Source organism: Lytechinus variegatus, chromosome 10 (assembly GCF_018143015.1).
Source record: "Lytechinus variegatus isolate NC3 chromosome 10, Lvar_3.0, whole genome shotgun sequence".
Classification (NCBI taxonomy): domain Eukaryota; kingdom Metazoa; phylum Echinodermata; class Echinoidea; order Temnopleuroida; family Toxopneustidae; genus Lytechinus; species Lytechinus variegatus.
This window is the reverse complement of record NC_054749.1, coordinates 32,093,954-32,108,133: the sequence shown is the minus strand read 5'-3', so window position 1 is coordinate 32,108,133 and position 14,180 is coordinate 32,093,954. Positions and strand designations below refer to the sequence as shown.

The 14,180-nt window shown below is 37.5% G+C and overlaps 1 protein-coding gene across 8 annotated transcripts in view; it reads left to right on the top strand.

Annotated features, from left to right (window-relative positions):
- The window catches only part of LOC121422279 (unconventional myosin-XV-like), an 80,533-nt gene that overhangs the window by 44,854 nt on the left and 21,499 nt on the right, over window positions 1–14,180 (top strand). For 5 of the 8 annotated variants that reach the window (XM_041617204.1, XM_041617206.1, XM_041617205.1 and 2 more), the window contains 12 exons: window positions 184–317; window positions 1,405–1,590; window positions 2,322–2,482; window positions 3,060–3,311; window positions 3,640–3,846; window positions 5,042–5,193; window positions 5,882–6,145; window positions 6,855–6,911; window positions 9,031–9,123; window positions 10,251–10,423; window positions 11,003–12,199; window positions 12,636–12,776. In XM_041617204.1, the coding sequence (XP_041473138.1) occupies window positions 184–317; window positions 1,405–1,590; window positions 2,322–2,482; window positions 3,060–3,311; window positions 3,640–3,846; window positions 5,042–5,193; window positions 5,882–6,145; window positions 6,855–6,911; window positions 9,031–9,123; window positions 10,251–10,423; window positions 11,003–12,199; window positions 12,636–12,776 (3,017 nt within the window). The remainder of the gene's footprint in view (window positions 1–183; window positions 318–1,404; window positions 1,591–2,321; window positions 2,483–3,059; window positions 3,312–3,639; window positions 3,847–5,041; window positions 5,194–5,881; window positions 6,146–6,854; window positions 6,912–9,030; window positions 9,124–10,250; window positions 10,424–11,002; window positions 12,200–12,635; window positions 12,777–14,180) is intronic. The other 3 variants (XM_041617208.1, XM_041617210.1, XM_041617211.1) reach the window with 3 other exon arrangements.

Genomic DNA, 14,180 nt, shown 5'->3' with positions numbered 1-14,180 from the left:
CATGTAACATGAACAATGCAATCTATATTTGGGACATGACAGTAAAACGTAATATTACTTATATAATTAGTAATATCACTGTTTTTATGCAACTCTTCTGATTACAATTTCCTACCACATTGCCAATTCCTGCACTATTGTCCAATTTTCATTTTCCATTTTCTCTTTATGCTTGCCTTACAGGCTGGAGTCCGCCTCACAATGAGAGGAATCTCATAAAAGTCGTAGGTCAAGTAGCTCGTCAGGAGAGACCTATTAGTTTCCCCGCTAACATCAATGACCATCCTTTCTCAAGATATGTCAATATATATTTCAAGGTTAGAAATTTGTATAATTTATCAATCTAATGAAAATTTTTGACTTACTGCTTAATCTTATAGAAATATGTTCCTCAATTGCTCAATCTAATTCAATAACTTCACTAGATTGAGCAGTTAGTCAATATCTTCATTAGATGCAGAGTGTATATTCTGTTAAATGTATTAGCTGAACTTGACTCAAACTTTGGTTTAAGTACTTTAGTTTACATCTTCATGAGAAACCAATCAGTCAACATCTTCTTTAGATTGAGCATTAAGTCAACTTCTTGCTAAATCTAAGGAAGATGTTGACTGATTGCTTTCTCATGAAGATGTTAACTTAAGTACTTTAACGAGGATTTGAGCCAAGTTTAGCTGTTGCATTTAGCACAAACTGCACTCAACGTCCTAACATTTACAATCCTCTAATTTCTTCATAAACCAAACAATGGGAAAGTATGGAAAGCCATGATATAAACCAATGATAATGCATCATGTGGCAAGCCTGGACATGCCTGTTGTTTAAGTATCTCACTGTTTTATCTCATTAAGACTTAAAGTCAATGGCAGAAATCAGACTCACCTTAGTTTTCAGTTTTTACCAGTTTTTTCAGTTAAAAAGTTTTATACAGCATGCCCCTGGGGAGCGTTTCATGAAATGACTTGTCGGACGATTTATCAGACAAGTCCCATTTTATCGACAGTTACCATAGTAACAGTACCTTTCAGCCAATCAACATCATAGAAAGTTGTCAGATCTGTCTACTTGTTGGATGAAAATGTTGATGAAACACTCCCCAGGGCCCCATAGCACCAAATAGTTAACATAGATGGCAAATATGGTTGAGCAATGCTGAAAGGTTCCTGTCAGTGTGTTAAACAAAATATGCATGTTAAGATGAGCTTGATTGGCATTGCCATTTGGCAATGGATCGCAAACATTTGTGTTACAGAGCCCTTACACTAGAAGGTTGATGCATTAGTCTTTATTGTAAGTCCAATGGAGAGGGTGTAAAACCATTTGTCTTCTTTATGACAGTACTTCACATACTCTCTTCAGCAGTCCTACTTAACCAATCCAATCCTATCACATTCTATTCCACAGAGTGATGGTTTTGGGTATCAGGACTTACCCATTGCTACTGGCTTCCACACCCTCAATGAAGCCGATGACGACGAGGCCGTAGCAGTCTTCAAGCTCATTCTTAGGTTCCTTATGACAGCTGACCCTGGCAATAACCCTGCCAAGAAAACTCAGGACTTTATCACGGGCAACTATATTGTACAGAAGGTAGTTATAGATTACAGGTTTTTCGTCCATTTATCAATTTCAAGCAATGTTGTAGAAAGTAATATATCTTTTTTTGTGGGGGGGGGAGATAAGACTATGTATGTTTAGAATTCTGACAGTTTTAATGTAGGAAGTGAAAGGAGTGGTTTTGACATTTTTACTTAAAAAAGAATAAACTAAGGTATTTGGTTCTTTCCCCCTCTGTGGCATCCTTCAGCAAAAAAAATATTGTGAATTTGCCACTCTCCACCCTAGGGAGCATTGCATGAAAGGACTAGTCAGATGTTTTATCAGACATGGGCCTGTTTTCTGAAGTCAGGTTTAAGCTAGACCATGGTCTAACTCTGTGCTAAAATTATGGGAAGCCAAAAGTGTCAAAACTGTTATTAAGTTGTCTGTTTCTTATGTTTACTGTGCTCTTTCCTGATTCAACGATTGTGAAGACAATAATCTATTTATACTTCCTAGATAATTATGAATGATTTGAGAGCCACATGAGCTAAAATATGATATCCCTACCGTTAGTGATTTATGTAACAATTGACTATCCGTACTTAAACCACAACTTTAAACCTAAGTTTAAGTTAAACCCAACTTAAGAATACGGGTCATAGTCTCTTAAATCCAAATGTAAAGTGCTTACAGAAATCAGTGTTTATTTATGTATTTAATATACTGTACATGTATATTATTGTAAGTAAAATATTATTCATTATGTCATATTGCTGCAGGGTTTGAACAATCGTAACATCAGAGATGAGATCTACTGCCAGGTCTGTAGCCAGACGTGGAATAACACCAACAACACCATCCAAGAAAGGGCATGGCTGTTGCTTAGCAACATCATGGCGGCCTTCCCTCCATCTCCCAAGCTTTACAACTTCCTCCTCAAGTAAGTGGAATTGGTGACCACATACTTAAAGGGTCAAAACATTGGTCTCTGTTTTATATTTCTTGTTCTATGCTACTCAAATTATGTTATTGGCTTATTGTCATTGGAAACAATCAAGAAACGTTTGTGAAATTCATTTAGGACTATGTAAGTTTTTCTGAGTTCTACAATATACTTGTAAGGATGTGCAATATGGAAGTTTATATAGCTGTACTCAAAATTTGTAACATTGTAGATCTTCAAAAAGGGAATGGATAGTGAAAAAGAGAAAGATGGAGTGGTATATGTTAATAATGCATTAGTAGAAATAAGAAAGATTTTTAAAAACATGAAAGAGAAGGATAGAGTCGGACATTAAAGTTAACAGAAAGATCAAAGGAGTGAGGGAGAGAGAGGGAGATAGAGAACATACATACAGAGGGGATGAGGGTAATACATTTATCTACAACATCAGTCGATGTTTTCAATGACTTGATTTTCATTACTACACCTTTTCATGAATTTACCAATAAAAATATTTTGTCATACCTTGACTTGAGAGCATCGGTTAACTTCAAAAGAACCTTCTGGTCTTCAGGTATGTGTCTGACCATGCCTACGATGGTTACAAGGCCTACTGCCAACACAAGCTTCTCTCCTGTGACCCTCATGCCATTGAGTCTCAGGGCAGTAGGACCTATCCTCCGAGTCTCCTGGAGTGGAAGGCTCACCAACTACAGGCTAACATGTCCTTGGTCACCAGACTTCCTGGAGAGACTGATCCCATCAATGTACAGGTTGATTCATGGACAACGGGAGAGGATTTCGCAGCCGCTGCTCTGAAACAGAAGTAAGATGATATATACTTTGTCAGCTAAAGTGTAGTGCAAGTGCAAGTGTAGTGCAAGATTGTTGATGCCAAAATCAACTATGTCATCCATTTAATTCTCCCATCTGTTGTCAGAAGTTTTCAAGATTTGAAAATTGCCTGAAAAAAAAGCATCCAATCACTTTACCAAGTCAGTGATCTTGGTCAAAGATGCCTTACTGGAAGATATTAAAAAATGAAACATTTTGTAAGTACTTACAGTCCACCACTAGTCTTTTACTAGGACACCAGTTGGTCGTTTCTATCCACAAGTCCACACTTTCAATATAGTTTTGTTCTTTCATATCAGGGGACTGCAGAAAGGTTACAGGGGTTGGTCGGTGGAGCTGATGGATGAGAATGTCCGCTACGATCTCTCTGGACCGGACTTTGTCATGGATCTCATCGCTGAGATGGAGGTTCATCCTGAGATGCCGGTAGGAGAATCTCATTTCCTCATTGCTTCTGAGATGATCAAGAGTGGACAGACTCAACATAGAAGAACTATCAAAAGAAGGTAATGATGGAGGATGAGGATAATGGTGATGGGGTGATGGTTATGATGATGAAGAGGAGAAGGAGAAAAGGAGCATGAGGGTGATTGTGATAATGATAGTGATGGTAGGAGTGAAAATGATGGTGACAATGATGATGATGATGGTGATGATGATGATGATGATGGTGATGATGATGATGGTGATGATGATGATGGTGATGATGAAGAAGATGGTGATGAGGATGATTAAAATAGTGATGATGATGATGCAGGGGTGTGAGAGTTCAGATTTTTATCTGATTTCAGATTTTTTTGTTTTGATTTTCAACTTAATTTCAGCTTATTTTTGGCTTTCCTCTGTGCAGAAAGTATGAGAGGTCTTTCTTTTTCAGACTTTATCAACACTCTTCAGCTTTTTTCAGCTTTTTTTTGGTGACCACTCACACCCCTGATGATGATGATGATGAGGATGATGATGGTGGTGGTGGTATTGTTGGTTGTGAAAATGATGTTAATGGTAATCATAATGGTAGTATTGGTGTAAATGATGATTACAACAGTCATGATTATTGTGAAAGTGATGTTGATGATGATGACAATGCTAGTGGTAATACTGATGATAATATTGGTGATTTACTATCATAGGCAAATTAACAGAGTCAATTGTGTTGACAAGATTATTATGTTTTTGGTGATACATATGGCCAAAGTACAGACCCAGTCAGCATTGACAATGGATTTCACCAGGCTTAACACTCAGAGCCAGAACTTTAGAATTTTTGCAGTGAATCCACCATTCCAGCTTGTTTACTCTATTGTTCTGGCTCTAATATTCTATTGTTCTGAGTGTAGAGTCAAGTGCAGTTACACTTTAAGATCACTGAATGCCACTATTATTGTGATTTCAAAAATGCAAATGACTTGATATTTATCATAAACATATTGATCAATCAAGAGAACATAGTAATCTAATGAAGATGGTGAAGCATTGCAATGTTACTCCCACACCATAGCTCTGTAACATAAAGAGATGCTATAAATTTCAACAATTGATTGTATTGTTTAACATTTTTTCCATTGTTACAACCAATTGTACAATTGACTGCAGCTTTTATGCAATACCCTTCAGATCTCCCTGTGCTATGTTCATGATAAAATGTTCAATTCCAACCCTGGCCTCATTAAAAGAAAATATTACCTCTGTCTTACCTTACAGGCAACAATCTGAGATAGAATCAATCATATCTGCTCCTACCCCAACTCGATCATCTGTTCCTCGTCAGCGATCTCAACACGATCATCTTCAGTCCCAGTACCCAGCTGACTTCAGTATTCCTGAGCCAGACTATGTTGCCAATTCAAAAACAGGTACAAAATAAATCATATCTTTATTTGACGCATAGGCACACAGCTTTCATGATGTTAAAATTAATCATTTGATCCTCAAATTGGCAACAATTGTGAATTTGCAGAGCAATCTTTTGTCATGGATTCTATTACTATAATAGTTTTTTTTGTAAATAAGTTCAATTCAATTAGATTTATTCACATCTCTTAAAAAAAATCAAAAGATCAAGTTTACAAATCAATACAAAATACAGCATACATTATATGTAATGTTATAAAAGAGATGGTAAAGATGAAGTGAGGAGGATGTGGGGGATAAACAAAAGGCCATTGGCCTGTCAAGGTAAATCCCTGAATTTACCCCACTTTAAAAACTAATACTAAGTAACACATTGCATACAATGTCATAACATTTAAAAGGCAATCTATTAAAAATTGAATTATTCATACTTAGTAAATACAATTAATAATTTCTCCTAAGAAAAAGTTCACACTTGTTTTCAATTTTTCCACAATAGTAACTTGAACATCTTATTTCAGCTCATAAGCACATACAATTAAAATCTACTGAGGATTGTATTTGGTTTACCATGTTCATCTTCAGGCTATCCATGAAATTATTTATAAACAGCTTTCAAATGTGCCTCTTTGTTTTCTTGAAAGCTACACCTCATGAAGTACTCTCACTCTACTATTTCATCCTTAACAGGGAGGTCAATGGCACAGCGTAGCCAGAGCATCGGTACCATCTCTGGAATGTCCGAGTCAGGATTGGAGGACTACGTCAATCAGCTCTTTGATCCAGCTACCTTGGGTATCCATGGTGGAGGGGGCAGTGAACCCCCATCTCCTTCAACCTCTGCAGATCTCTCTAGTCCTACACGTCTAAATTATGTCATCCGGGGCGGGGGCAGGGGCCCCATGATGCCCGTCCCACCCCCGGTCCCGCCCACATCACAGCCCCCAGCAGGCAGTAAGTTACTCTGAGATATACAATGTCACAACTTTAATTTGAGTTTCTATTTTTAGGGTATTGTTTGTATTCATCTGCTAATAATATAAAAATAATGAAGATTTTTCATATTGCATTCAGTCATTCTTCTTTCAACCAAAAACAACTTGTTTTAACTTCTTATTGACATAATTTCATCACATTAATGTACTTTATGTTTACTAACATATTTCTTCATATTCTATTGTGGATTTTTTCACATCAGATACCCAATGTTTACTGATATCCAGCAGAAATCATTACTTCAATTTTGAATAATTGTGCTAACTATTTAAACTAATTCTATTTCTTTTTTAGCTTCCTATCATTCTTTTATATTACCAGATCACTAGATATCTTTATATGCTAGTACATGTACAATTAAACATTTCTGTTGTTCATACCTGGAATTTGCAATATAATGGTAACTAGGATGCTTTTTAAATTCATCTTGTGTGATTTTGCCTCAGAATGTAATGTATACGTATCTGTCCATTTTTTTTAATATTCAGATTATACCTTAATGGTATTTACTTCTGTTACTTACTGTATAAAACAAAATATTCAATGAAAGTTTTGTGATTGTGATCTATTCATGTGTAAAATGTATGTTGATATTACTTGAACTAACACAATTTTTACTGTATTTTATTTCAATATTTTCATCATTTCTCACAATATCTTGGATTAGTTATCGGTGTCCCAGCATTCACACCGGCCTCTGTTGCTAGCTATCCCACTTACACAGGTACTAACACTCTTCATTTTGTATTCAGAACTTTAATCACATTCAGCATTTGTTGGTGTTGTCATTCAAACAAAGTATGTCTATTTCTCTAGGCTAAGTATTCTATGTCTATTTGAAAATAATTCAAGATGAGACATGATTACACATAGGGGTGGTGTCATTCATATATTGGAAGTAATAATGACCTTTGTTTCTCAATATTACTGGATTAATCAGTTTATATTAAAGTCTTTTGGCATCTCTTATACTTTTATCTTGTGGTGTTTGGATATATAAGGTGTTATGGTGTAGTGGTTCTAATTCCCATCTCTTAATCAGAGGGTCATGGGTCCAAATTACTCTTATTCTGCAAGAATTTTATCCATATATTGCTGCACCAAACCCAAGTGTAAGTAAATGGGGACATTGCAGGAATTTATTCTTTCAAACAAATTGCGCAAAACAGCTTCTCTGCTAAAGCCAGGGTAGTTATGCTGTATTACTGTAGAGCTAGTGCTCAGAGACTTCTGATGATATAAGTGTTAAGCATTATTTAATGAATATAATTATTATCATTACATTATAGTCATTATAAGTGTATTTTGTTTTTTTAATTAGAAAATTACTCAAAAAATAGACAAAAAGCATGAAGCAGCTATTAATATTTACCCCCCCTTCATTATTGTGCATTTGTCGATTCATAACCCATTTTCATGTACATGTAGTGTTTGTTTGTTGGTGCTTGAGCTTGTAACCTCCTTTCCATCCGTCTTCTTCCCCTCTCCCCTATCTTTCACTACCATGTATGTTGCCAATTTTAGAGTGCCACAACTATCTTTCTTTTGTCATATTTAGCAATTCTTTCACGTGAGCTCAACTTCTCCTTTTTCAACCATCAAACTGCTTTAATCTTCCCATCAGCAGCATTCTCCTTTTAACTCTACCCCCACCTCTCCTAACTCAACATGCCATTGTGTTTTCATGGCAATGCATTATGGGACAGAATCGGTGCTCCAAGAAACAGGTGCATCAATCAAAACATGTAGTCCTAGTCACACACTTCATTCATGATATTTCTATGAACTTCAATCTTAAGCATTTTAAAATACTGGAATTAAAGCGATATCCTATTTCCAAATAGAATATTGAATAATTGAAATAAGAAAGTGATGTTGAAATAATGGAAACAATGATCATAAGTGCATTATCAATAAATAATCATGGCAGTTCTATACTAGAATTCAGTCCCATGATGCACTATGATACAACAACCGTAAAGAAACACAAATAGTACCAAGGAAGCTGAGCTATCTCTTCATATACTATCATAAACTTTTGTTACTCTCATCTACCTATTATCTTCTCATTGGCCAGTTTCACCCCTCCAGAGGTTCCATCCCATGCTTGTGCCAAGCAATTTTTATTTTTTATTTTGTGAAAACAACTCCCTAGTGTTTCCTGGGGCCCGTTGCAGAAAGAGTTGCGTTTAAACGCAAGTCAAAAAATCAATCGCAAGTCCCAAATGCGCGCTGTTGATTGGTTGAATATCAAGTTGCGCATGATTTTTAGAGTTGAGATTGATTGCAACTCTTTCTGCAACGGGCCCCTGGTCCCCAAGAGGCTCCATCCTATATGTTGCCAAGTATGATAGGTCTGTAAGGACTATGTACTCCACACCATTGCAGCTTGCTTTGAATGCATGAGCCCTGTTTCCTCTGTTATCAATGGCTTCAAATCATAGTAATTCACACATCCATTGAGTGTCTCGTCTGTCTCCCCACTTTCCTATAAAATTCCTGCCCAGTATCTCTGTTTATTGCTTAAGTATAGCATAAGTTTCAAAGAACAGTGTATGTTTGTTGCTGCTTGGAATGCAGAATGCAAGGACCCTGCTTCAAATGAATCCTCAAAACTGTAACTTTTGAAAACATCCCTTCAGCATCTAACCAGTCTTCCCTTTTGTAATGAAATTCCTCTCTGAAAGCCCTCTATATCATGAAATTATAGCACATAACCCAGGATCCATCACTTATGCTATTGCTGCTTTGAATCCAAAATGCATGAGCAATACCTCAAAGCTCTATATCCTGAAAACTTCCAAGAACTTGTCTCGACTGATGATCTTGTTGATTGCTCTTAGGAGCCCCTGCTGCCGGATTGACCCAATACATGACTCCTGCACCACAAGCCATTGGAACACAGTTTGTCCAACCTGTACCAGCTAACGTGGCAGGTATACATCCATCAATTCAAACCTAAGACCAGATTTTAATTAGGTTAACCCATTGCCTACTGGAAGTGGTTGGTTCCTGTACAGAGTCTGTGTAAATTACAGAATTTAGTAGGAAATTTGTTAAGTGACCCCTTTCCATTCAGATTTCTAAAACATGATGTTTTCTTCAGTAATTTATTCATTTTCAGTTATTCTATTGAATTGTATCTTTGTTGTTCTTTTCAATCGGAATTTGTAGATTTTGTCATTAGAAACAGTTCCTTTACTTTGGTCAACTCAAAATAAATGATCAGCTACACGTTCTTGTTATTCTGTTTTTATTACGTTTGTGCACCATCATTTTGTGTTTCAGTGTTATACTAACCCTGCATTACACAAATCAATGTGTTTTTTATATAAAAATTTTGACAGGTTTAAATGTCTTGAATACATTAATGGATTGCATGTATTATCTTCGTAACACTATGAATTACAGTTACTGTATTTTGTGTACCTAAAATGAGTTGTTCCAAGAGCATTTTTCATTACATATTTACTGCAATAAAATGAATTGGTCTTCCTGGCTTGGCCCCAAGTAATTAATAGTTGATAGTAAATTAAGAGGCTTTTATAGGAGGAAATTATAATTTGTTAACAAATTTTCGGCATTACTCCTATTTGTTTTAAGATCAGTATGCTCGATCTGTAATGAAAATCATAAGATCATAAGTCAGAAAAAATTGGAACCAGTGGGATTCGAACCTGCCATCTACTGCTTTCCGGGCAGTGACTTAACCAACAGGCTATTCTGGTTCATGGCTGAACCACAATGAACTGAATTCAAATACCCTCGATCCTCTTCTTTCTGACTCATTAACATTCAAATGCCGTCCGCCGTGGACAATAGATAGTAAATTAAGAGGCTTCTAATTTTTTTTTAACTTTTTTTTTAAGAGGGTTCCAATTTTTTCTGACTTATGATCTTATGATTTTCATTACAGATCGAGCATACTGATCATATGATTTTAATTGCAGATAGAGCATACCGATCTTAAAACAAATAGGAGTAATGCCGAAAATTTGTTAACAAAATTTAGAGTTGAACTTTCCATTTCTTTGGACCTTGTTCATTATTTTAATGATTCTAGGTATGGTGCCCATGATGCAGACACCGATGATGACTTCCATGCAACCACAGGTGGTGCAACCACAGATGGTGCAAGCAGCACCAGTCATGGTACCCCAGACTCAACTTACCAACCCAACCCTAACCAATGCAGCGCTGTCACAACAAGCCTATCTCAACCAGCAAACCTTATTGGTATGTTGTATAGAGTTACTGTCAATTCTAGAGATAGGGAAAGCATTTCATGAAAAAATAGTGATTTCACTGACTATTAATTGTTATAAGCTACTTATATACTTGCATCTGATTGGCTCATAGCAAATTTATCTTTGATTATCACTGATAAGATAACGTGCTCACCAAGATGCTGGTTCATGCAAGTGTTCATAAATTCATGCGGGATATGGATACTGGAATATGGCGTACTGAAATGGGAGCCCAAAGACTCATTTATGATCTAATTTCTATCCTATCAATCATATCATGATGAAAAAAAAATCATTCTTGGCCTTAAACTTTGTTACATGCCACCCACATCAAGTCACAAGTAGTTGTTACAAACTACTGGTATTTTATCATTTGATTGGCTGAAAGCACTCCATTGTCTAGTATGAAAAATGGCCTGGAAACAAATTTCTTCCCTATTTCCCGTCACAGCGAGAGAAATGGATTAATTTCAAACCCGCCCTAATTAAAGTATTTGTAGGTCCTGAATTGTCAAAATTGTAGTCACCTTAATTTTTGTCACAACATTTATCTTTAATTTTTTTTAAGGCACAACAAAGTCAAATGCAACAGCAGCTACAACAACAGCAACAACAGCTGATGCAAAGTATCCAGCAATTGAACCAACAACAAACTCAACAGACACAACAGGCTCAGGTTGTCAGCACTGCACCAACAGTTCATGCACCAAAGGCACGTCAGAACACTGCTAGTAAAGTTCAAGCACCTCAGCCTCCTGTCTCACCAGTATCTTCGGCATCATCTTCATCCATATCCCCGCCTCCACCACCTCCACCAGCGGTGCCTTCGGTAAATGGGGCACCGCTGAAAAGTGCCATTAAGCAGACAGCAGTCTCAAAGAACATCCAGGAGAGGAAGAAGAGTATCCAGTTCAATCAGGAGGTTGTCAACATCAGCAATGGAGCAAGCGATGAGAGATCTGCCTTAAAAGCTGTCTCTCCTCCAACCTCTCCGGTTTCTCCTATCTTCAGAGATAGCTTTGTTCCCCCTCCTCCGCCTCCACCTCCTCAATTTGTTTCTAAAAGTGGTCGTACTATCCAGCTGGATGATGTCAAGGACAGGGCTAGGACCATCAGGGTCGGGAAGATCGTCTGGCCTCCACGAAAAGCAGATGGGCCAAAGGAAGAAGTTATTGTTGGACGCCTAGAGGTAGAACAGCAAGTGGAGTCTGGTCCATCGCTTCCTGTCAATCGTCCAACCGCGATTACCGCCGACATGCTACAGGACCGTGCCGGCAGCTTGCGTAAGACAAATACAAAGAAAATAAGACCAAGGGGTGTTGGTCATGTGGTAGCAACCAAAGATTCAGCACCAGAACCAGTGAAGTCACCACCTCCTCCTGTAGCCAAAAAAGTCTTTGGACAGAAGAAGGATCATCACTCAGAGGCACTTCTGATGCTCAAGGAACAAATGAAGTCTGCACCACCACCATCACCAAAGAAGATACTGCCAAAGGAGACACCACCACCTCCACCTGTCGTCACCAAAGCACCATCACCTCCCCCGCCACCCCCTCCACAAAAGCCCCCTTCTCCTCCACCAATTGCTCAAGTGGTAGTTGCTGCTGGTGCTGTTCCACCCCCGCCTCCACCTCCTCCACTCCCTCCTCCCGTTGTAACAGAGCACAAGGAGATATCAATCCAGACCACCCAGACAGAGATGGAATCTGTTGATATCCTCAAGGCCCAAGGCATCATCCAGGAAATTGATGATACACCATCTGTCGTAAGTATATTCCAGTCTTTCTTCTGACTTATTAGATGCTAAACTTTCAGATGATCATTCCGTCTACATAAAAAAATTGTCATGATTAAAAGTGAAATGATCTGTATAATCCCTTCTGCATATTCCAGGATTGAATCCTGCCCTGCTTCCAAACATGAAGGCTGTTTGTGGTTTAATCTTGCATTTCAAGAGCATACGAAAACATGTATTAATAGTGATAACACAAAGGGCATCTTGGAAAGCACTGGTCTCAATCTGACTGTGCTTGCTTCAAAATGTCTCACAATTTGGATGATTAAGCTTACACACCGAGATAAACCCTCTTTATTCATTGAGATATCAAATATTCCTAATTGCTTAAAGCAAAGACCATGAATCGTGATGATGTTAATGATCAGATGAACATGATGTCTTTGATGGCCTTTTGTTTCCTCAGACGTCATCCACCATACCTGATGCGCTATCTGATGCTGATGTTGAGGAGATGGAGAAGGTCCAGACATTGGTCTATCCGATGGGACAGTCTTCCTTCTACATGTACACCAGGGTCAGATGGAGCCTCACCATCAGGAAAGAGGTGAGAAATAGTTTGCTTCTTTTGTATCTTTCCAAGCTGCTGCATGTGTCCTCAAAGTATAGACACCATTTTTTTACAGGGGTTATGTGCACCACAGTCTTATTCTAGATGAGCCCCATTTTAGTGTATGTGTCAATCAATGAGATATAATTTACTTCTTGGGACCTATTTTTTATCCTGATTTCAAGTTAGTTTTGATAGAAGCAGACGAAAAGGAACATACATGTATTTGTAGAGATTTTTCAAAAGTACATCAGATAATTTACGAGTTGTATATTTTTTCATGCTTTATAAATCATAATCGAGTCATCTTAAATCATAATTTGTCATCTTATATAAATCCCATTTAATATAATTTTCTTAAAAAAATTAAAATTATATTATCTTTTGAATTCAATATGACATATGGAGCAGCCTCGCATATGACACCACAAAATCAAAATTTATAAGACTGAATTTCAATTATTTTCCTATGGAGTTTCCTCAAACCTTTACTAAAATGTCTCACGCTATTTCCATGCATTACCGACTACATGTCGGGATGGACTTCCCTTTATATAGATCAACATCCAAAAGACCTAAGCCAGGTCTCTAAAAACCGACATCTGGTTTAGTTTAAAATAATTATTTTATCTAGCCTCATGCAGCTAGGGCTTGTATTAATTCAAGGCAATGAAGACAATTGCCTTGAGTGCATCCCTCAACTGCATTGCTGCCTTTACAATTCCCCTTTTACGAAGAGTAATTATAAGGCAATTTGTAAAAATTTGCCTAACCCTCATGAGGGCTTTCTACAAGGACTAGTCTCAAGTTGTTTATGTATATAAATGTATAACTCCATGACAAATATAATTGATTTGCAACGTGGAGAAGGTTTACAGTTCACCATGTGTAATATGAAGAAGGGAAAGGAAATAAAGGCAGAAAAACTGAAATGGAAAGACGAGAAACGATGAAAAGAGGAAATTAGAGGTATTCTTTTCTTAAAGTGAGTGAAGTCCCGAAAAGGACTGTAAACCAGATGAGATAGGCTAAATATTGCTAGAGTAGCAATGGTTTGAGTAGTAGCAAGATGAAGTGAAGAGAGGTTACTTGACGTTTCGGGCAGGTTGACTGTCCGTCTTCATGAGTGAAGGATGCTTAAACGAGTTCTGGGTACTTGTGGCGAGAATGCAGACATCGGAGGAATCGATAAAGGGCCAGGTCGATGTCGGGTGGTCAGTGATGGTTCTGTGACTTTGTCTTTCCATTTTAATTTATCTGCCAGTATTTCCTTTCCCTTCTTCATATTACACATGGTGAACCGTAAACCTTCTCCACATTATAAACTCCACCATGCAAACCTACAAGGATCATCAGAATTAAGTTGGCTGACCCTTCCCTTCAGATATTTGCTACTTCTGA